Source organism: Eutrigla gurnardus (assembly GCF_963514095.1).
Source record: "Eutrigla gurnardus genome assembly, chromosome: 6".
NCBI classification, from domain to species: Eukaryota; Metazoa; Chordata; class Actinopteri; order Perciformes; family Triglidae; genus Eutrigla; species Eutrigla gurnardus.
This window is the reverse complement of record NC_139920.1, coordinates 27,625,510-27,645,998: the sequence shown is the minus strand read 5'-3', so window position 1 is coordinate 27,645,998 and position 20,489 is coordinate 27,625,510. Positions and strand designations below refer to the sequence as shown.

The 20,489-nt window shown below is 42.4% G+C and overlaps 3 protein-coding genes across 3 annotated transcripts in view; 1 reads left to right on the top strand and 2 right to left on the bottom strand.

Moving 5' to 3' along the window:
* ccl25b (chemokine (C-C motif) ligand 25b) overlaps positions 1-20,489 on the bottom strand; it is a 128,954-nt gene that overhangs the window by 87,472 nt on the left and 20,993 nt on the right. The window lies entirely within an intron of this gene.
* On the top strand, positions 787-15,102 carry slc1a6 (solute carrier family 1 member 6). The gene is made up of 13 exons (XM_084011344.1): positions 787-939; positions 2,660-2,890; positions 3,024-3,093; positions 8,457-8,723; positions 8,841-8,978; positions 9,071-9,278; positions 9,503-9,545; positions 9,783-9,911; positions 9,991-10,175; positions 10,691-10,924; positions 11,618-11,812; positions 12,289-12,423; positions 13,849-15,102. Exons 4-13 carry the CDS (start codon positions 8,501-8,503, stop codon positions 14,045-14,047), a joined length of 1,689 nt encoding a protein of 562 aa, XP_083867470.1. The 5' UTR covers positions 787-939; positions 2,660-2,890; positions 3,024-3,093; positions 8,457-8,500; the 3' UTR covers positions 14,048-15,102.
* ccl44 (chemokine (C-C motif) ligand 44) lies at positions 16,362-19,407 on the bottom strand. Its single transcript, XM_084011064.1, has 5 exons — positions 19,213-19,407; positions 18,051-18,180; positions 17,230-17,377; positions 17,008-17,086; positions 16,362-16,921 (listed from the first exon to the last, which is right to left on the bottom strand). Exons 1-4 carry the CDS (start codon positions 19,274-19,276, stop codon positions 17,048-17,050), a joined length of 381 nt encoding a protein of 126 aa, XP_083867190.1. The 5' UTR covers positions 19,277-19,407; the 3' UTR covers positions 16,362-16,921; positions 17,008-17,047.

Here is a 20,489-nt window from a genome sequence, read left to right as displayed (position 1 = left end):
GAACCAATAAAATAGTTATTCATAACATATCTTATCGATATCCTGAGACTGGATACCGTCTTTTTGAAATTTTGGATATAATATGCCATGAAATGTTGTCTTTTCCTGGTTTTAAAGGCAGGGCAATTTTATTTGTATCGCACCTTTCAACAACAGGGCAATTAGACTTTAGATAAAACCCATTAAAACAAGCCAATATTAAAATACAATTTAAAATTTAAAAATAAAAATAAATAAATATAAAAAAAACATTAAAACAAGCTGATAATAAAATAAAAATTAAAAATAAAAATAAATAAAGAAAACATTAAAACAAGTCAATAATAAAATAAAGTTTAAAATAAAAATAAATAAATAAAACAAAATAAAATAAAACAAGCCAATAATAAAATAAAGTTTAAAATAAAATAAATAAAACAAAATACAATTTAAAATAAAAATAAAAAAACCCAAGTGTCATTTTCATAACTCCCCTGATATTTGCCTTCACCCACTTAGTCAATATATCCACATTGCTGATGATTATTTATCAAAAAATCTCATGTACATATTTTGTGAAAGCATCAATATCGTTTCAACATCAATATTTTTGGTCAAAAAATGCTAAAAATGCTAGCATGCTACCCAGGAAATGGTTTCTGAGGCCCAAACAACGTAATAAGTAACGTGTTGAGTCTTAAAATAACACCTGTTCTCTGTCACATCATGGCAGAGGGTCGATTTAGGGCAACGCTGAGCTAATATCCCCCCTTTGAGAAATAATTGATGAGCAAACTCTGTGTGTGTGTGTGTGTGTGTGTGTGTGTGTGTTCCAGGGACAGAGGGAAGCATGCTCCATTCCACTCGCCTGGGCATCAAACTATTACATGAGACGGAGTGGATGCACGTCTCCGTCAGACCTCACCAATACCACGACTTGAACACGTTACCTGTTGCTAGGTAACTAATGGGCAGCTGTAAGTGGGACCAATGACCTAACTTCATTACAGGATGAACTGTGAGCTATAATTTCATCAGGACTTACAAATGCTCCTGATCATTTTGTTACTTACTTAGTTTGACATGAACAATAGATTTCATGGTTTAATTTACTTCTCAAACCATTTAAATCACATCAAACTAAATAAAATGGTTGATATGTTGCACCAGAAGAATGCAAAAAAAAAAAAAAAAGATAACGCCGAGATAAATGTTCCTCCCTGCGGGTGTGTGAATAATTACACTATCTAACCGTGGATCATACATGATCCTTGCCTCCCACGTTATGGCAGCGTAATTGTGTTGCCATGGCGATGCAATCTGCTCCCATCACTTTGGTCCTACACCAGATTGGAACCAGAGGGAAGTCCACAGCCTCGTATTCATCTGCATCTTAGGTGCAATAAGCGGCTTGCTGAATGTTTGCAGTGAACGTGCAGCGTATTATAGAGCAACGTGATTCGGATGTCTTTCATTAACAGAGGCAGAACTTAAGAAAAATATCAAATATTGGCTTTATTTGAAATATTATTTCAAATTAAATTAAAATTAATTAAAATATCTTAAAAAAACGACATCGTATTGATTGTTTGTTTTACAAAATGAACCAAAACACTGAGATTGAGGCAGATCTGGGGTTTAGATAATAATAATAGTTACTTAACTTGCTTTACATTTCATCACTCAGCATAGATTTAAAATTTTCAGTACCGTCACAATTTGAGCAGCTGTTCCGGAGCTTTCAATCTCATCACATGATCTTCCTCTGTAACTGGAACTCAACAAGCTGCCTTTTAAGCCAGTGTGGACCAACCTTCCATGACAACAGGGCAATTTCCTCTGCTGAAGAAGATCTTGTGATGAAATAAAAAGCTCAGGAACATCTTCCATTCTAAATGGACCTGGTGGTGTGGTTCAGTCTCAACTGACAAGGAGATGATTTCCCCTTTTTTACATTGATTATAATGCATTATTTATTTATCTTTTTTTCAAAATGTCTCAAACTGCTTGAGGACATCTGCAGAGCTTCGTTTCCCTTCGTTTTCTTCAAATCATTGAGTTTATTTAATAACATTAAACTATAATTTAGTGTTGAAATTCAGCCCACAGTAGTTTATTTCCGGCTTTATTGTCAGTTTGTACAAAAAAAACCCACCTGAACTTAATTTCCTCTTCACTATAGACAGTTTGAATTTGTGTTAATAAAAAGAAAACACGTTTACACACACACACACACACGGTGCAGCTTTTTTTCAGTCGGTGCGAGGCTTCAGTGCATATCAATGCAACATTTGTGAAAGTGAACATGATGAGTGGGTGTTAGAGTGGAAAGCTCGGCAGAAAGGTGCCAAAGGGGTTACAAATACACGAGTTCCCCAGAGTGCTGAATGAGTGAGTGAGTGAGTGAGTGAGTGAGTGAGTGAGTGAGTGAGTGAGTGAGTGAGTGAGTACTACTGTGTGTTTATAGCCTGCTGCTAATCACGGTGTTGAATGAGGGAAAAAAAGGTTGATGGTATCTATGTAAAGCCAAGTTATGTACGTTATCTCACATTTATCTCATTATGAAATCCTTTAAAAAAGAAGCAGTTTATTTCCATGCAGGCATCAGGTGGTTTTCTGTATTATTCATGTATTTGTTGCCTCTCCTGAAGGATCCTTAACCTCTCCTCCTCCCACGCAGACCTCCCCGCCGCTCCCCTCCGCCCAGCTCCGCCGGAGGCTTCGTGGACGAGCACCAGCAGCTTGATAGTAGAAACCAGGAGATACTGTAACAGTGAGAGTGATGAGAGGAGATACAGTGTGTGGGCAACACTAGTTCATTACCGGCTGCGTGGTGGAGAGAGAGAGAGAGAGAGGGAGAGAGACACAGGCATCCACATGACGGTGTGAGGAGCATCTTGGACACACGGAGGTGTGTAAGATTTTATCTGTCTAATTGCTGGGTTTTTGTGTTCGTAACAAGTGATCACGTTCTAGACGGGTCCGACGAGGTTTGAGTTAAAGTTGTGTGGGAGATTGTAAAGTTTGAATCCCTGTTTTTGCAGCGACAGCCTGGTGAAGACGAAGGATCTGCCTCCTCATGACGACCTGACACAACCGAAGGCAGCAAACAGGGTATCTATCTATCTATCTATCTATCTATCTATCTATCTATCTATCTATCTATCTATCTATCTATCTATCTATCTATCTATCTATCTACCTATCTACCTATCTATCTATCTATCTATCTATCTATCTATCTATCTATCTATCTATCCATCGTATCTATCTATCTATCTATCTATCTATCTATCTATCTATCTATCTATCTATCTATCTATCTATCTATCTATCTATCTATCTATCTATCTATCTATCTATCTATCTATCTATCTATCTATCTATCCATCGTATCTATCTATCTATCTATCTATCTATCTATCTATCTATCTATCTATCTATCTATCTATCTATCTATCTATCTATCTATCTATCTATTAAAGGGATATTCTGTATGAATGTATTAGTGCGCCTCCTTGTGAGATGGAAATGTAGAATGAATGTTGGAACTCTAAGATATGATGACTTGACCCAGGTCACACATCTCCCTTTTAACCTCCGGTAAGCTGTGAAGCATGCGGGCGGGTTGAGCGTGGTGACATTTACATGTAATTTACATACTCGGGTCTGATTGGACGGCTCGACTAAGTCCCGGTCCCTTACTGAAATCCTGTTAGCTTGTTAAAGTTACATTGCAGCGGAATTGGACGTCTTTGACCACGACAATTAGCATTTGTCTGTTTATTTTTAATGAATTTAATAGCTTGTTATTGAAAATCTATAGCATGGCGTAGCTTGATTATCGAAAAGACAGTTCTATCGATGTGCCGCTCTCTTGGATATTCGTATCTTGTGTTAAGGAGTCTGTGTGTTGCTGTTTTCATTGCTACTCTTTTGTCACTCCGAGTGAAAGAGAAAATCTTTCTCCGGTTGTCATTGATTGTTTCCAGCTCCTCCGTGTTAAACCACTCTGTGGTCGATCTCCATTGACATGAGAAACTTGTAGAGGAAAAAAGCAAGCAGCCAATCACAGTTGTTGCAATCCCCATGTGGTATTAGCTGCTGGTGATGGACAAAGCAGTTCTGAATCACTGGATTCATCCACTGAACCGGTGGTGCAGAAAACTGCAGTTCCTCAAATGGCCTCTTGAGGCTGTCTCCAAAAGTGAGTCGGACTCCATAGACCCCCATGTTTAAATGGCAAATGTTTATGTAAGTCATCTGTTTAAATTATTTTATGCTTAACATGTATGCATAATTAAGGGCTTCCACACCCGTCTCGTTAGCTTACCTCGTACTAAAAGACACTTTAAGGAGTCAACTGTTTTATTTTATCAAGCATATCGATGGCTAAAAAGAAAAACCTCCTGTCTGCAGGATTTTCTGATTGGCGGATTTCACTTTGGATGATGACAACATGGAAGGTTAACAATACCTAGTCTGTATTGTTAACACATTATATAGTAAAACGGTCCAAAAACACTGTATTATGCGTTGGATATCCTTAACAAATAGTATTCTAAAAGAAAAAGAAAAAATAGCACATTAATCATCTTTTCATCCAAGTAGGATCACTTCTGGTCCAAAGAAACCAAGATGGCTGCTGCCGGAGCCGCCCACTATGAGCTTCACTTCGCTTCAGAAACCTACTTGTGACACTGCAGAGACTACATCCATATTTTAGTCAAATCCCTTTATGTGGGAGTTATTTTTGTTGGCGTATGTAGCTTTAACTTGGTGACACTGAATCCTACAACTTCTGTTCAGAAGACAGGAGAAACTTTGAAGGTGCAGAGTGGGATTAAAGCATGGAAACCAGATCGCTGGATTTGACTTTGATGGACGACAAAAGGTTGGCCGTTCAGCGTGTGTGTGTGTGTGTGTGTGTGTGTGTGTGTGTGTGTGTGTGTGTGTGTGTGTGTGTGTTGAGGTATGAGAAGGTCATATGAAAGGCCTTTTCATGTCTGTGTGCTTATGAGAGCAGAGCAGTGAGCCTCCCTGTCATTGTGGCTCCAGACGCTCTCACACACAACATCTGTCCACCTTTTTAGAGTTTTACCTGACGTCCATCAGACTGTTTGAACCATGAGTGGTGAGTAACCAGCGAGCAGTTCAGTTTATAAAGTCTATTAATGTGGAAAATACTGGATATTAGACTTTATCAGGACATAAAGGTGGCCAGGGATTTTTTTTAGAGATTGTAGTAGTGTTAAAAAGGTGATGCAGTGGTGTAGAATGATAATTATCTGACTGTGATCTATTCGAAATGCTTATGTAGCAGTTTGAGATGAGGTCTCTGTGTCCTGGTATGTTTAACATGGTAGACTGAAGTAGTTCTGTTGAGGTGTGAAATGCTCTCTGCCTCTCAAGCTGCATGTCTACCAACTTTAACAAAGTTTGCTGCAGATTTAGTGGTAAGATGTGTTGTTTTTGTCTGAATCACCATCTCGGGGTTATTGATTCTTCCCATTACTATTATAGACCCTGGTTTCCTTGCCGTCAGCTTAATGTTTAAATGTTTATCACACGTCTGCCCATCATTCATCAGTGGATGTTTGGGTTGTCGGACAGAAGAGGAGCAACAGCTTGACCTGGACTGAGCGGTTTGAGCCGGAGCTGGTGGCTTCAGGCTGGAAGTGAGGTTTGACGTAGCAGCAAGCTGGCGACACAGCTGCTCAGATGAAGTAAACATAATAAAATAAAGTGTACTGCAATGAATCTCAGACCTCAGAAGGCTAAGGAGCTTTTCTCTGAAACCTCAAAAGACTTAAAGGAGTCATCACCTGGTTTTATACGTATCCAGCCCCCCTTGGATCGCTTTGGATCAATTCGTAAAACTTATTAGAAAAAAAAAAAAAAAATGTAATCAAACATTGAGCTTGTTCTGACCCTTTTTCGTACCGCGATTTTATCACGCGAGATTACGCGCGAGGTTTTGACTGGTCCGGATGTGCATTGTATAATATGTAATGAGGCGCGCGTTGATTCGCCGCAGGAAGGACAGAGCCGGGGGGGCTTGCCTGCATGCAGACTCCAAAACATAATGGCGGCGCTTCGGCGATTTCAGGTAGCGGACGGGGGGGGGTTGGGTGGTGAAAGAGGGGTGGGCTTATGCAAGTAGCCGCCACGGTGACGTCACCGAAGGCGCAGAATCAAAATCTCGTGCTTTAGGAATGCACACCCTTGTGTGCTATTCCTGTTCGGAAAAAGAGCAGAAGCGAAAAAACGGCGCCACTTTCAAACTCCAGCCTTTCAGGCAAGTTTCAACTGAGGTCAAACACAGATATGCATGTTTTAACAAGAGAAATTGCGATTTCCAGGTGATGACTCCTTTAAAAAAATATTCATCATTGTCCTTTTTGTCGCTAAGCCAGATAAAAAAGTTATTTCCAACTGAAATCTGAAAATCATTGATCAGCGGAGGGTGTTTTTTATTGGGCACAGCTCCCATCTATTGACTTTCCAGCCGTCTACATCCTGGATTGAAACCAACTTCCAACCTCTAATTTGATTTAATTGATTTATTAATTTCCATTTTCCTTGCTCAAGAATGGACCAGCGTTAGGATTGTAGATGTGCTTTTTATTGCTGGGAATAAGCATGGCATTTACAATAAGAAGTTCTGGTTGTGTTTCTACTCGTTTTTCAAACAAATTCTATATTTAAAATCTTTAAAAGCTCACAATTTAGCCAGCAGGTCAGTACTGGAGCCGCCTACGCCATGGAGGCAATGGAACTTGGACATCCACTATTATATTTATGTATTAGATCAATTACACTGATTTCAACACTGTTTTTTACTTCATTGTCTTCTTTACTGGCCTCATGCTAAGACGGACAGAGAAGACATTTTGCTGTCATAAAGTCCAGTTCAGTGCTAAACCTGTCATGAGACGTGTTTTGATTTAATTAATCTGCCTTTTCATCCATTCTGCACTCAAAAAGTGTGAAATGGGATCGTCAGCACTTTCACGTGAGTCCTTCAGACTCGTCGTAAAATACTGCGTTTCACATTTTTTATCTGATTTTTTTCTCATGCGCACGCACACACACACACACACACACACACACACACACACACACACACACACACACACACACACACACACACACTTACACACACACACACACACACACACACACACACACACACACACACACACACACACACACACACACACACACACACACACACACACACAGGCAGTAAGTGTGAACAGTGCTGCATGAGACCTTATTATGTTCCTTCTGACACGGAGCTAAATAATAGGCCGGGCCAACAATGGGTCTTTTGCGCTGCATATGGGAGATATATAGATAAACCTCAACAATGGACAAAAGGAAATCAATAGACAAGAAACGGAATGGATGAAGTCTTTGCAGATCCTCCAGGGAGGAATGAAAATATAAAGGTGTCGGAGCTCGGAGTGATTATGCCGTAAAGGACTAAGCAGACCGGGAGGCCGGCTGTGTGGTATACTCTTCTTTAGGTCTGTTTGTGGGTCTGCGGGGGAAACGTAGTTTAACCTAGATAGATAAGGAGAAGTGAGACCAGCAGACACGTGCTACGCTGCTTTGTGCTGGTCAGCAGAGGAAAACACGGTAAGAAGCAACAGAAGCTGAACTTTTACAGGTTCGTTACTGCTTTTATCTGTTTAAACACATCGAAAAAGATTCAGCAACAAAGCTGATATTTGATTTCTGGCTGTAGAAAATGGACAAAGGCAGTTTGATTTGCTTAATTCTGGAGGAAGACTTATAGCTGGTTTATATGCAAGGTCATGTAGTGTCATTTAAAGGTCATTCTCTGTCTGTATTCTTATTTATTTGGAGGACAAACAGGACACATCTCTCTCTCTCTCTTATACTGTATATTCTGTTTTGATATACCCTCATAGCATTTCTCATTTATCAAAATCACACGTGTTTATTCATAATTGTACCAACTGAGACAAAACTGCCATCAGTATTGTTCACTTTGACGTAATGCTGATAATATTTATAGTAATAACTCACTCTGTAACGGATTATTACGTATTGGTTGGTGTGATTTCAGAACGGCAGCGAATTATTATTTCATTGATTCATCTTTTTCCGGATCTAAGATTATGTCTTTATATTGCCCAGAACCCAAATATCTTTAATATACAACTAGAGAGCATCTTGTGATGGGATCACACTCAGCCGTAACGCCGAATCAAGCCAGGGGACGTAAAGTAGGGGAACATTAATCACTTCCTACCCCCCTGGTTCCAGTTTCCACTTCAAACTTAGCCTTCGTTCTGATCTAAACTACTGTAAAGTGTCGTGACTCTGCGTGTTTGTGATACAGTACATATAAGCGTCCGTTTGATGTGACTCTCCCTCCCGTTTACACACAAGACCAAATTCTGTTTCCGATTATTTCTCCCCCACTTCTTCCATTTCCTGTCCAGTGTCCCACGAGACCTGCCTCCTGGACCAGGTGCTGGAGCTGATTATGAACGAGAAGCCCCCCAACAGTGCTAGTCTTTTCCTGAACGAGGACGCGGACAAACCCCCCCTTCCGGAGCGAGGAGACCTGAAGAGACGCCTACGCAGGGCCATGGAGAGGAGAGCCAGCAGCCTGAAGACCAGGATGGGCTCCATCAGCCGGGACGGCGTCAAAGGTTTCCTCAAGAGGAACCTGTTTGTCCTGTTCACCGTCGCCGCTGTGGCTCTGGGTGAGCAGAGAGGGGAACACATTTAAAAGGTTCAACTCTGCAGTTACTCGGCTTAGTTTGACGTGTGTGTGTGTGTGTGTGTGTGTGTTTGTGTGTGTGTGTGTGTGTTTTATTAAGGTGTCATCCTGGGCTTTGCGCTACGCTCCCACAACCTGTCTCTGAGAGAGATCAAGTACTTTGCCTTTCCTGGAGAGCTGCTGATGAGAATGCTGCAGATGCTGGTGCTTCCTCTCATCGTCTCCAGTCTGGTCACAGGTCGGCTTTTCACACACACACACACACACACACACACACACACACACATCTGTGGCAAAGTCGATGGCAAATTAATTTCCCCTCCTCCTCAGGTATTTCCTCCCTGGACAGCAAGGCGTCAGGTAAGATGGGCGTGCGCGCGGTGGTCTACTACATGGTGACCACCCTGATCGCCGTGTTCATCGGCATCGTCATCGTGATAATCATCCGGCCGGGGAAAGGCAGCCGGGACAGTCCCATGGCCAAGGGTGGAAACATCGAGCCGGTTCAGGCCGCCGACGCTTTCCTGGATCTCATCAGGTAACCGAGAGTCACAACTTTACATTCGAAGTAAATGTTTAAAGTGTATTTCCCTAAATGTCAAACAATCGGTTAAAAGTGTTGAATTAGTGATGAAGACGTTCAGACGTCAAGGAAACATTTTCCCAATCTTGTCGCATGTTGTTGATTAGCATATTGTCTGGTGTTGATTTATGCAAAACTGAGCACAAATATAATAACTTATCCTTTTTTTTTAATATCAGGAACATGTTTCCTCCCAATCTGGTAGAAGCTTGTTTCAAGCAGGTGAGACTGCCTTTTCCCACCAGTTCTATAATATTATTTCATAATTTTTGAGCACACATGTTTTATTGTTACTCCCATCATCCATATCAACCCACCATATAGAAATACATCAAAGACAAATCACATGAATTGCTTTGTATTTCACTATCAGAATTTTTTTAAATGTTTTTTTTGGTTTAATTTCCATGCTCCCTCCCTCTCTCTCTCTCTCTCTCTCTGTCTCTCTCTGTCTCTCAGTATAAAACGGTGTATAAGAAGACTGTGCACACAAGGAACGTGACGGTGTCTCTGAACCTCACCGACTCGCTCAACGTGACCGAGTCCAACCTGAGCGTGAACCTCAGCCGGGTGCTCCACACCATACAGGTGGGTGTCGGTGGCGGTCATCTCCTCTGGAGGGGGGGGGGGATGTATATAACGTTTCCCTCCTTATTCCCTCTGACAGGAGACGGTGGAGGAGACCATCCCCATGTCCGGCTCCTCTAACGGAGTGAACGCTCTGGGTTTGGTGGTGTTCTCCATGTGCTTTGGTCTGGTCATCGGCAGCATGAAGCAGCAGGGCCAGGCCCTCAGGGACTTCTTTGACTGCCTCAACGAAGCCATCATGAGGCTGGTGTCCATCATCATCTGGTCAGTGAAGACTCAGCTTCACATGCACTTCAAATTCCTTGTTTTTTAAGACGGTTTAAGGCGATTCTCTGGTATTAAAATGTGCTGCATTGATTTTGTCAAGTTTTACTTGACACGACCTGATTCCTTTAAAACACCGCTGTCATTTTTATAAGAAGTTTTATTTTAGAGATCCCAAAGCTTCACTTGGTATCCAAAGATACCAAATACAAGTAGATAAGTGTATAATTTCAGTAAAATTAACATTTCAAACATTATAAAGATTTAACGAGAACTTAAAATGTATTGTTTTTCTGATTAATTCTTCATAGGGGGAAATATAAAGAGTGAACTGGTTATTGTTAAACTGTTAAAGATGGTGTATATCAATTACAATTAATTTAAAAATACGAAGTTGATTCACAGAAATTCATAAAGCAGTTGTATGGCTCTTATTCTGAAGGTCTTACTTACTTTTCCTAACATATATGTCCGTCTTTCTATCTTCCTCTCGACACCATCACCTCACCTCTCAGGTACGCTCCGGTCGGCATCCTGTTCCTGATCGCGGGGAAGATCGTGGAGATGAAGAATCTGGCGGAGGTGGGCGGCCAGCTGGGGATGTACACCGTGTCGGTCATCGTGGGTCTCCTCATCCACGGCCTCTTCGTCCTGCCGATGCTCTACTTCCTGGTGACCAGGAAGAACCCCTACAGCTTCATCGGTGGGCTGCTGCAGGCGCTCATCACTGCTCTGGGGACCTCATCCAGGTGAAGGTCGTCTGCCAGACACCGTCCACGACCTTAAAGGCATAGTTCAGTTTAGGTGGCAAATAAAATGAATCACGTCACTTTGGGAATGTGGCGTTCAGACACGCTCGCCTCTTCGGTTCCAAAAAATGAAAGCCGTGATTGCCCGTCCACTTTGCTGTCTTCCCATCAGATCCCCAGCAGATCAAATTGTGTCTTCATAAAATAGAAGCAGATGAAACAAACAAGTAACTCATGCAACCAAACCAAATTCATTCTACTTATTTAAGCCATAAATCAAACATATCAAACCAAAAGGTGGCTCTGACATACCAGCCCCTAATTGCTTATTACATAGCAATTACCAAAATTATACATCATGGAGCCATTATAATCAAATATAGGACATCTGTCCCATGCACATGTTTATTTCAGTCCATTGTTCAATGCTCAAGTATTCCATTTAGTTAGTCCATTTGTAAATCCAGCGGGATCAGTAGTAGGTGTGCATATTCTGGAGATCTTAATCCTGGGGTCCAGAACATAAAGTCATGAAGCCCCTCATCCAACAGTCAGAGGTGACTGAGAGAAAGGGGCTTGTATACAGATGATTCTATATATATATATATACAACAGTGGGCATCTATAGGTAAACCCTTTGGGATATATGACAGGACAGAATCATACATCGCGGTCTCTCCCTGCTTCCTGCAGCTCCGCCACGCTGCCCATCACGTTCCGCTGCCTCGAGGAGAACAACCGCGTGGACAAGCGAGTGACGCGCTTCGTCCTCCCCGTGGGCGCCACCATCAACATGGACGGCACCGCCCTCTACGAGGCTGTGGCGGCCATCTTCATTGCCCAAGTCAACGACATGGAGCTGAACTTTGGTCAGATTCTCACCATCAGGTAACTTTAGTCGTTTTCCAGAGTGTCATATTATTTTACAGCCTCTATTTCTTTTAAGTGTCATTTTATTGCTCTTTTTATGTTTTATTATTTTAAATCATGTTGTAAGTTATTGTTTTGAACGGGAATATACAAAGTATTAACTTATCTTAAGACCTAAAACAATGAACTGAATATTAATTTTCTTCCACATGATTTCTATGCTTCATCTTTATTACCATCTAACCCCATAGTTTATTGGTAAACTGGTCAGCCTTTTCATTAACAGAGCATACTAGCGAGTACATTTCATGTGCAGAACTTTCTCCAGTTTTTAAAGATAGAATTGTGTGATCATTTACATCCATGTTGTCATTTCTGGTGCTTTTGTCCCTCCACTACTCCCACCAGTGCGAGTGCACATGTGCCGTTTGTTTGTTTCCCTTTTATTAAAACGTCTCCACTCTCCTCTTCCATCCCTCCCACCGCCCACTCAGTATCACGGCAACTGCTGCCAGCATCGGAGCAGCAGGCATCCCTCAGGCTGGCCTGGTTACCATGGTGATCGTATTGACATCGGTGGGACTGCCCACGGAGGACATAACACTGATCATTGCCGTGGATTGGTTCTTGTGAGTTCCCACTAAATGTCAGCTTGATGGGGATTGGTCTGTGTTGTGTTCTGAGGGTCTGCCAGCCTAAATGTCATTGTGGAGCTTCAGAGAGCCCAGAGGTCCCGCCACCACTACAAAGGTTAGCGATGCATAATGCAGAGTGGCGGATTAGAAGGCAGAAATACATCCTGAGCTGTGAGGGTTTGTTTTTATAGCAGATGCACATAGCGAAAAAACTTCATCTACTTTATTTCTAGGTCCATTTTAGATACTCTAACTATCTATCAGATACACTCACAGTTGTAGTCCCAGATGAAAAGAAGTCCAGCCAGTCTTTAATCCAAAAAGATGTTTATTAGCCAATACAGGATCCAAACATTGTGGGTTACCCCGGGGTAAAAACACCAAACGAACACTGTTTATATGCTGGTGGTCCCAGGGTTTCCACGCCCAGGTTTAGGTTGTCAGCCTCATCTTTTCTTCAACTTATGATCTAATTTTCCCCCAAAAAAACATGACTGTCACACTTTCCCCGCCCAGAACCTGATGCTTTTCCCTGTTAAAGTCCCAGTCTGCAACATGTTTTTGATCATATTCACTGAAGCCGACACTACGCTCCGATAGAACAACATAAATCATCCGGTTTTAAAAAAAGCGTGCATCTTCGTGCACGTAGAGCCTGTTGTTTGTTTTGCAAAGATCGACAGCGCCCGGATCATCCTGTCCAATCAGCACGCAGGGCTGTGTTCCTGCACACACAGAGCCCCTCCCCCCTCGGGTCGTTCCACTATCACAGGGGGGAGGCGGAGGGAAGTAGCAACAAGCTTCCAATTCCTCGTTAAAAACCCAAACGAGGAGGTCCAAAACAACCAAGGAAAAGAATACACCGGTGGAAAAGAAGGAAAAAAAGAAAGATGGCGACGGTGCCCGTGATAAAACCAGAGTCAACATCGGACCCGCGTTTCAAAGGTGGCGTGATCTAAGGGAGTTCAAAGGGCACGAAGTCGAGGGGGAGGAGCTCGGTGGTCGTGGGGGAGGAGCTCTGTGGTCGTGGGGGAGGAGCTCGGTGGTCGTGGGGGAGGAGCTTGTGGTTGTGGGGGAGGAGCTTGGTGGTCGTGGGGGAGGAGCTCGGGGGTCGTGGGGGAGGAGCTTGTGGTTGTGGGGGAGGAGCTTGGTGGTCGTGGGGGAGGAGCGTCAGAGTTGGAAACATTCAGAATCTGACAGAGTGCCCTCCATCCGCCGGACTTGCCGACTGGGACTTTAAGTAGGAGCTACCACAGCTGGCAGATCTTTTTTAAATTATCTCTCCTCTCATTGGTCCGGCAGGCCTCTTCATGGTCATCATGACATAACAGTGTATTCAGCTTGCTTTGAACTTATGCATCCAGGTGTAGGGCATTCATCACACAACCTATATATGATTCTCTGTCTCTCTCTCCCCAGGGACCGCTTGCGGACCACCACCAACGTGCTGGGGGACTCCCTCGGGGCCGGCATCGTGGAGCACCTGTCCCGCGGGGAGCTGCAGAGTCAGGATGCCGAGGTGCGCAACTCGGTGATCGAGGAGAACGAGAAGCCCTACCAGCTGATCTGTCAGGAGAACGATTCGCTCAACCATCGCAACAGCGAGACCACAATGTGAAGACACACCGATGTACACGTGCTGGTTAGGAACAGCCTATAAGGTGCCTGTTATTTGGGATCATTACGCTGTTTTAATTCAATGTAAGCAACCAGATTGTATAAGATTTGTATTATATGATCCAAACAGTCAAAGCACCATCATTCATACAAGCAAAAGTAAACCAGCAACTCTTTTAAATATGTAAATCTGCATTATTTCTGTTGCATGACAAACTTAATACGTATTTCTTTTCTAAACACTTTGTCATTCTCATTACGACTACCTCTACTACTTAGATATGGAGCTTCTACAGTACATACAGAAATACTCAATGGAGCATATCAGCCGTTTTATGTTATTTTAGTTTGCTTGCACAATTTAATGTACAGTTTTGAATGTACTTGACTGTTAAAAACCGGCGAATGATGTGAAAGAGAATCTTTGCTACTTGTTATTTTGAAGCTGATGTGTGACTTACTGGAATGTTTTTCACGCAGTACTTTTAAATATTATATTTGTGCATATTTCCTGAAGTTTTTTGGTGCTGTTGTTTATCAGTTTTGGGTAAATGGGACTGTGTGCTGCACAGTAATCTCACAAGAATACCTGCAGTTTTACATAAGTTATACACTTATTCTTTATACGTCTTTGTTTTTTAGATAACTTCTTTATAAGTAATAAATATAAACTGTATTATCAAGTTTCAATACCATTACAGGACTTTTTGTTGTTAGTTATCAGTACACCTGCCTGTTTTTTCTGCTTTATAATACTAACAAGGTGTAGTTTTGTTATATTTTGTAATCTGATTTCTTTTTTTTGTGAAAAGGTACTGTGAAGAACGTTTGTGAACGCCTTGAGAAATTGAATGTAAATTTGCTTTATGCTTTTGGTGTTTGTTTTAGAGGAAAGTTTAGTGTGTTATTATGAACGTTATTCACCGTTTTAAAGCTCTCCTGACTTTGTGTGACTTTTCTGCTCATTAAGAGTTTGGCTTTAGTTCAGCGGCTTGACGTCGTGTCGGTAGACGGCTCAACGTTTTGATGGACAGTTTATGAAAAGAAATGTGACAAATAAATGGCTCAGGAATTGAACTGTGATTCTCATTATTGTGTTTGTGGCTACCCCTGGTGGAGGAGATCCTCCTGTCCAGAAGATGTCCTCCTTAGAGACACAAACGGGTCAAATTTAATACGAGAAACAAAAAAGTTTGGACTTAAAATAATGAAATGTCAAAATGTATCGCGCCATTGTAACGCCTTATGTATCAAACCTGTTATTTTGAATTTGATGAAATCTCAGGGATGAATATCCACAGAAACATTCACGTAGATAACAAGATGCATTAACTTACAGTATGTTATAAGCCCCCCTGTGTGAATACATGGTACGAACCACACAGGCATCATACTTCAGCTAGAGAGTCATCACGTCTTTCTAATTACTTATTTTCACAAGTAGAGTTTAAAAAATTGCGACGTTCTTGATGTGCAAAATTATCCTTTAAAATTAAAAAACACTATTTCCTTAATTAAAAGTCACAATGTCTGCCTCAATCGGATGGATTCCTGCTCATTCTGCTCCTCCTCTCCTCACATTTCCACTGTCTCAGACCTTCAGTGTTATTCCTTACCTGTCCACCAGATGCTCTCAGCTCTACTGCCACTTCTTTCTGCCCCACAATCACCTCCTTCTTCCCCACCTGCATCTAATTTCCTGATCAGCCTCTGCAGCACACCAGCCTCTTCTCCCGGTAAGTTGTCAGACTTTCCTTCCATGTCTGCCTTATTTAAGCTTATCTGTGTTTTCTGATCCATCCCTGTCTTCTCCTGAAACTCACTTTCCAGACAGCGTGACTGAATATCACTCGTAGTAAATAAGACGCAGACACACAAGATCCCCAGAAAAAGACGGCTCCAGTTATTATTTCAGATTAATTTATAAAATAGTTCACTTGAGATACTGTGTTTTTAACATACAGTGCATTCTTCAACATTCTTCACACACAACTGAGCCCTCTGAGTTTTAACAGCCTTGCCATGTGGTGAATTGAATCATGAATACTTTGGCATAGTTTAGTGACAGACTATTGGTGGGAAGGAACGATGTAAACTGCAAATGCGTGGATATTTAAATCTCCGGTAGATGCCTGAGGGTCTCATTGTGAAAGATTGACTCGGGTTTCATGAGCAGTCGATACACAAAGTGGACAAAATATCAGGAACGTTTTTTGTTTTTTTGTGAGACAGGAAGTTGTATCTTCTCTCCGATCCCACTTTGATTTAACAGTCAAATACATCGGGTCAAAGCCCGACGGAGGATTTTAACTTGGACCTGGAATGAACCAAACAAAGTGCAAATCAATATTAGAGAGATGTTCCCCCGATATTCTGGACACTGTGACGAAACCCCATCTACTTTACTGTGCGCAGTGTAATTAACACATCACTGAAGGTATACAAGTCACAAATAAGCATTGCTGATATACACATTTCTATAAATATCACTGCTTGTTTATCGCCTATCGTTGAATTACACCTTTTTTCCTACGGATTTCACTCCAGCCACGAGTAGTAATGTTGCAGTGGGAGACACTTCCAGGCAGACTCTTGGCAAATAACAGTATGAGCCATTAAAAAAAGAAAGAAAAAAAGAAAAAATCAATTCAACTTATCTTACAAGTAAATACTCCTCTGTTGAACCTGTTCCAGCCATGTGTTTGAGAATATTTCAAGCACAGTTCATGTTTAAATATCTAAAGCCATTAAAATGTATTGCTGCCCGGTCCCAGGGAGACGGATAGAGAGAGAGAGAGAGAGACAGAGGAGACGACTGGAGAGTCAGCGAGCTGCGCCGTGTAAAAGATGACGGACTGCTGAAAGTTTACTTGGCCTGGAGGAAAACATGCAAACAAAAATAGGATTAACATCTAAGGCAGGTTCTTCATATAGACATGCACGGAAAAGAAGAAAACATACTTATGACTATGAGTTTTCCTCCTTATCTGACGGCGCTCCATCACTCCACATTGAGAACCGCCCAGTTATCTTTCTTGTCCTGATATCAAAATAACATTTTCCAGGTTTCAGGAAATTTCTCAATACCTCACACCATCATAGATCACATCATTTACTTTTGGCTGATTAAATGACATTTAATTTCTTACAACACAGTGTATTACTGCAGGTTGAGTCACGCACCTCTGACATGACGGGCAAGTTGTCGTGAGGAAGGAGCCACATGGTCCGGTGGGCTTTGGTTCTCTGCCTCTGCAGGAGCTTTCTCAGCAACCTCTTCACCTTGCGGTCTCTTGGGTCGGCACACTTCACCGCCTTCTTCGTGTAAAGACTATCAAAAAAAAGAACGCAATACTTGTTACACAACGCAGAACGGCAGCACACTGTTCCCTAAATCTTCTGGAAGAACAAGATTGGCAATGATTCGGCAATAACGTGGAGGATTACAAAGATGTCTGTCAGGTGAAATCGCAAAGCCTCTGAAAGTTTGAGCCCAAAGGAGTTGCAAAGGAGAGATGCTAAAAAAATCTCTGTAGAAACAAGTCAAACTGATCCAAAGTGATCAAAGTTGAAGAAAAGAGGTCGGGGAACCACTGAAATAGAGAAGACCAAAGAAGAATTCAATGTTTTTGTTAACTGGGCCGCATGTAAAAGCAAGCTCCTCGTTCCCCCAGCTACATCAGATTTCTCCGACCTGCTGGAAACAATAGGTATCGCAATGCAGAATGGTTTACTTAACTAAACCCTGCTGTTCTGACTGAACGGCTGCGGCAGGGCTCAGCTGGCTCGGGAGGTATTTTCAGATGGCTTGTTATTCCCACATATTTCCTTTCTTACTTCCCTGGCAAACACGGCTCCGAGCCCTGCCATAACAACATGACCTGGAAAGATGACAATGCCTCTCAGCCCCGGCTCTGCCCTCCTCTAACGAGAGGCACATTTTCCATGCCTGCAGATCGCCGCGTGCTCTTTTAGCTCCAGGAGTGGATAGTTGGAATACTTGCATGATGGCTTGTATGCTGCAGTCGGGCCCCTCCGTCTGCACCTCGAACCGCAGCACGTCTTTGGTGCGCACCTTGCCCTGGGAGTACAACATGCAACACTGGACGTCCCTTTGCATCTGCACGCCTTTACCTGGGGGGTGGTGGTGGTGGTGGGGTACAGACAGAAGGAAACATCAGGGAAGGGTGTCAAACGGAAGGAAATTGACGGTTTAACATTAAAGTTCCTTGGTGTCGGGCTCAATTAGCAATGTTGCCTTCAAATCCACACCTTTGGTTTTATATTAACATTACTTCACCAAGTCATTAGTGAGGAAAGGACGCTGAACATGACACAAAAGTTTCCAACACTACATTATTATCATAAATAACACATTTTAATTTAACACACAGAATTCTGATTTCATAACGCTGTGAAAAAAGAATGCCAATGTAACAACAGCTTACATATACAGCCAAATGTTACATGTTCTGCAGAATGTCCTCTAGTTCACACACACACACACACACACACACACACACACACACACACACACACACACACACACACACACACACGCACACACAAGAATGTCTGAGGAATTACAATGGCATCCCATTGTGCTGCGAAACATCCTTCCATGGCAGTGAAAGGAGAGGCAGAGAAAGTGGGAGAAAGAGAGGAGGAGTGTGTGTTTGCGTGGAGGGTGTGCCATCCGAAGCAAACGTGTAAACAAATTAAAGTGTGATGGAAGCAGCGGGGGCAACACGAGCTGTAAAATAGGACAGCGCTGCTTCTCTCTGCCACAGAGGGGGATTTTCAAATCCGTCCTTCAGGAACATCACCAGCACTTCCAGCGCTTTTTACAACATTTCCAAAAAAAACTACAAAAATCCAAACAGACGAGACGACACCATCACTTCGCTGTTGGGTGATTTCAGATGCTCGTCCTCCTCCTGCATTCTGCCCCTCTGTTTACATCCTCCCTCCCTCCCTCCCTCCCTCCTCGCTGCTCCTGCTGCTACTGCTGCTATCCCTCTTTCCCTCCTCACTCCTTTTCTGTCTTCGCCATCGCTCTCTTCGCTACACCGTCCACCTGCAGGGGTGCATGCAACACACACACACACACACACACACACACTCAGACACACGTGCGCACACATAGTGAGTACGGTCGTGTCTTACCTTCCACAGATGCCAGGAGAATAACAGTCAGGGAGATAACAGTCAACATCTGCAGCATGAACATGATGAGGCTGGCAGAGAGGAGGATAATCTACTCTGTCACCTCTCCCTCTATGGCTGCCTCTCTTATATTACTCCCTCCCTCTCTTTATACCTCCCTGCCCATCTCTCACTCACTTCCACCACCTCTCTTTTTCTGTCTTACCGTCCTTCCCCTCCCACCCTCTGTTTATCCATTTTCAATCGTTCTCACGCTCAGCTAAACTCCCTCCCTCATCCGCTTTTTTTTTTTTTTTTTCTCACACTCATCTCACCTCTCACTCGTTTCTCCTTTCCTGCTTCTTCACTCAGGATGGCGAGCCTCGTTTGTCTCATTTGAGGCTTCACATTCCTGCTTCATCCTGATTCTTCTCTTGTCCTCAGAGCATTTTCTCCACCAGGACTGAAGCAGATTTAAAGGAGGGGAAGGCAAGGATTCATCCTGTGGCTTTTTGGATTACATGATCAGTCCTTAATTTGCCATTTAAACATAAAACATAAATATTTCATATTCCAAACGATGGCAAATTAATCCCGGTTTGCAGCTGTGTAATGTAGTTGTGGAAACTCTGGAACCGGACAGAAGGCGTGTCTGGCTTGGATCAGACTTGCAGTAGAGATATGTTCTCTGTGGGATTCCAGACAAAATGCCAAACACACCTAGGAACTGATAAACTGAATTGATTGTCCTCACTTCACACTGTAACAATAAAGTCACTGTAACTGTAACAGTCGTTGTGCTTTTGTGGTTTTATTGAGTCTTTAAAAGCCTCCAACAAACTCCCAGAGATGCCAGATCAATATATGGGATTCAAGAGCAGTAATATAGCAGCAAACAACTAGTTACTATGTGGAAATATAGTGGAGTAACTAAGTTGTGTTGGACAAGGTGCAGTTTTGATGCTCGTACCATTTCAGGCTATCGCCACAACGTTTCTATGCTGATGACACACTGCTGTAAACACACAATGTAGCTTTTTTTTTTAAGGCGTACGTTGTAACAAATAAATAATAACAAATAAAGACAAATCTCATTCTTTTGCTTTACCCTTGGCATCGAGTCTCTAATTTACAGAACAAACGTGGAAGTCTGGCAACCAATCTAAATCTGAGGCCCGGCTTTTTATTTTTTTTTCCATTCTTTTTTCTCTTTAACTTTTCTTTTTTATGGTTTGGCTCACGCAAATGCACCAATTTCAAGGAATAAATGTAATATATTTGGCCAATAAAGGTATTCA

Coding starts and splice junctions, on each gene's coding strand:
- slc1a6 (XM_084011344.1), top strand. CDS start 8,501: ATGAACGAGAAGCCCCCCAACAGTGCTAGTCTTTTCCTGAACGAGGAC. Junction 9,279..9,502: donor GCTTTCCTGGATCTCATCAG/GTAACCGAGAGT, acceptor TTTTAATATCAG/GAACATGTTTCCTCCCAATC. Junction 10,925..11,617: donor GCTCTGGGGACCTCATCCAG/GTGAAGGTCGTC, acceptor TGCTTCCTGCAG/CTCCGCCACGCTGCCCATCA.
- ccl44 (XM_084011064.1), bottom strand. CDS start 19,276: ATGTTCATGCTGCAGATGTTGACTGTTATCTCCCTGACTGTTATTCTC. Junction 17,378..18,050: donor TGCAGCATACAAGCCATCAT/GCAAGTATTCCA, acceptor TTTTTTTGATAG/TCTTTACACGAAGAAGGCGG. Junction 17,087..17,229: donor ACTTGCCCGTCATGTCAGAG/GTGCGTGACTCA, acceptor TTTTGATATCAG/GACAAGAAAGATAACTGGGC.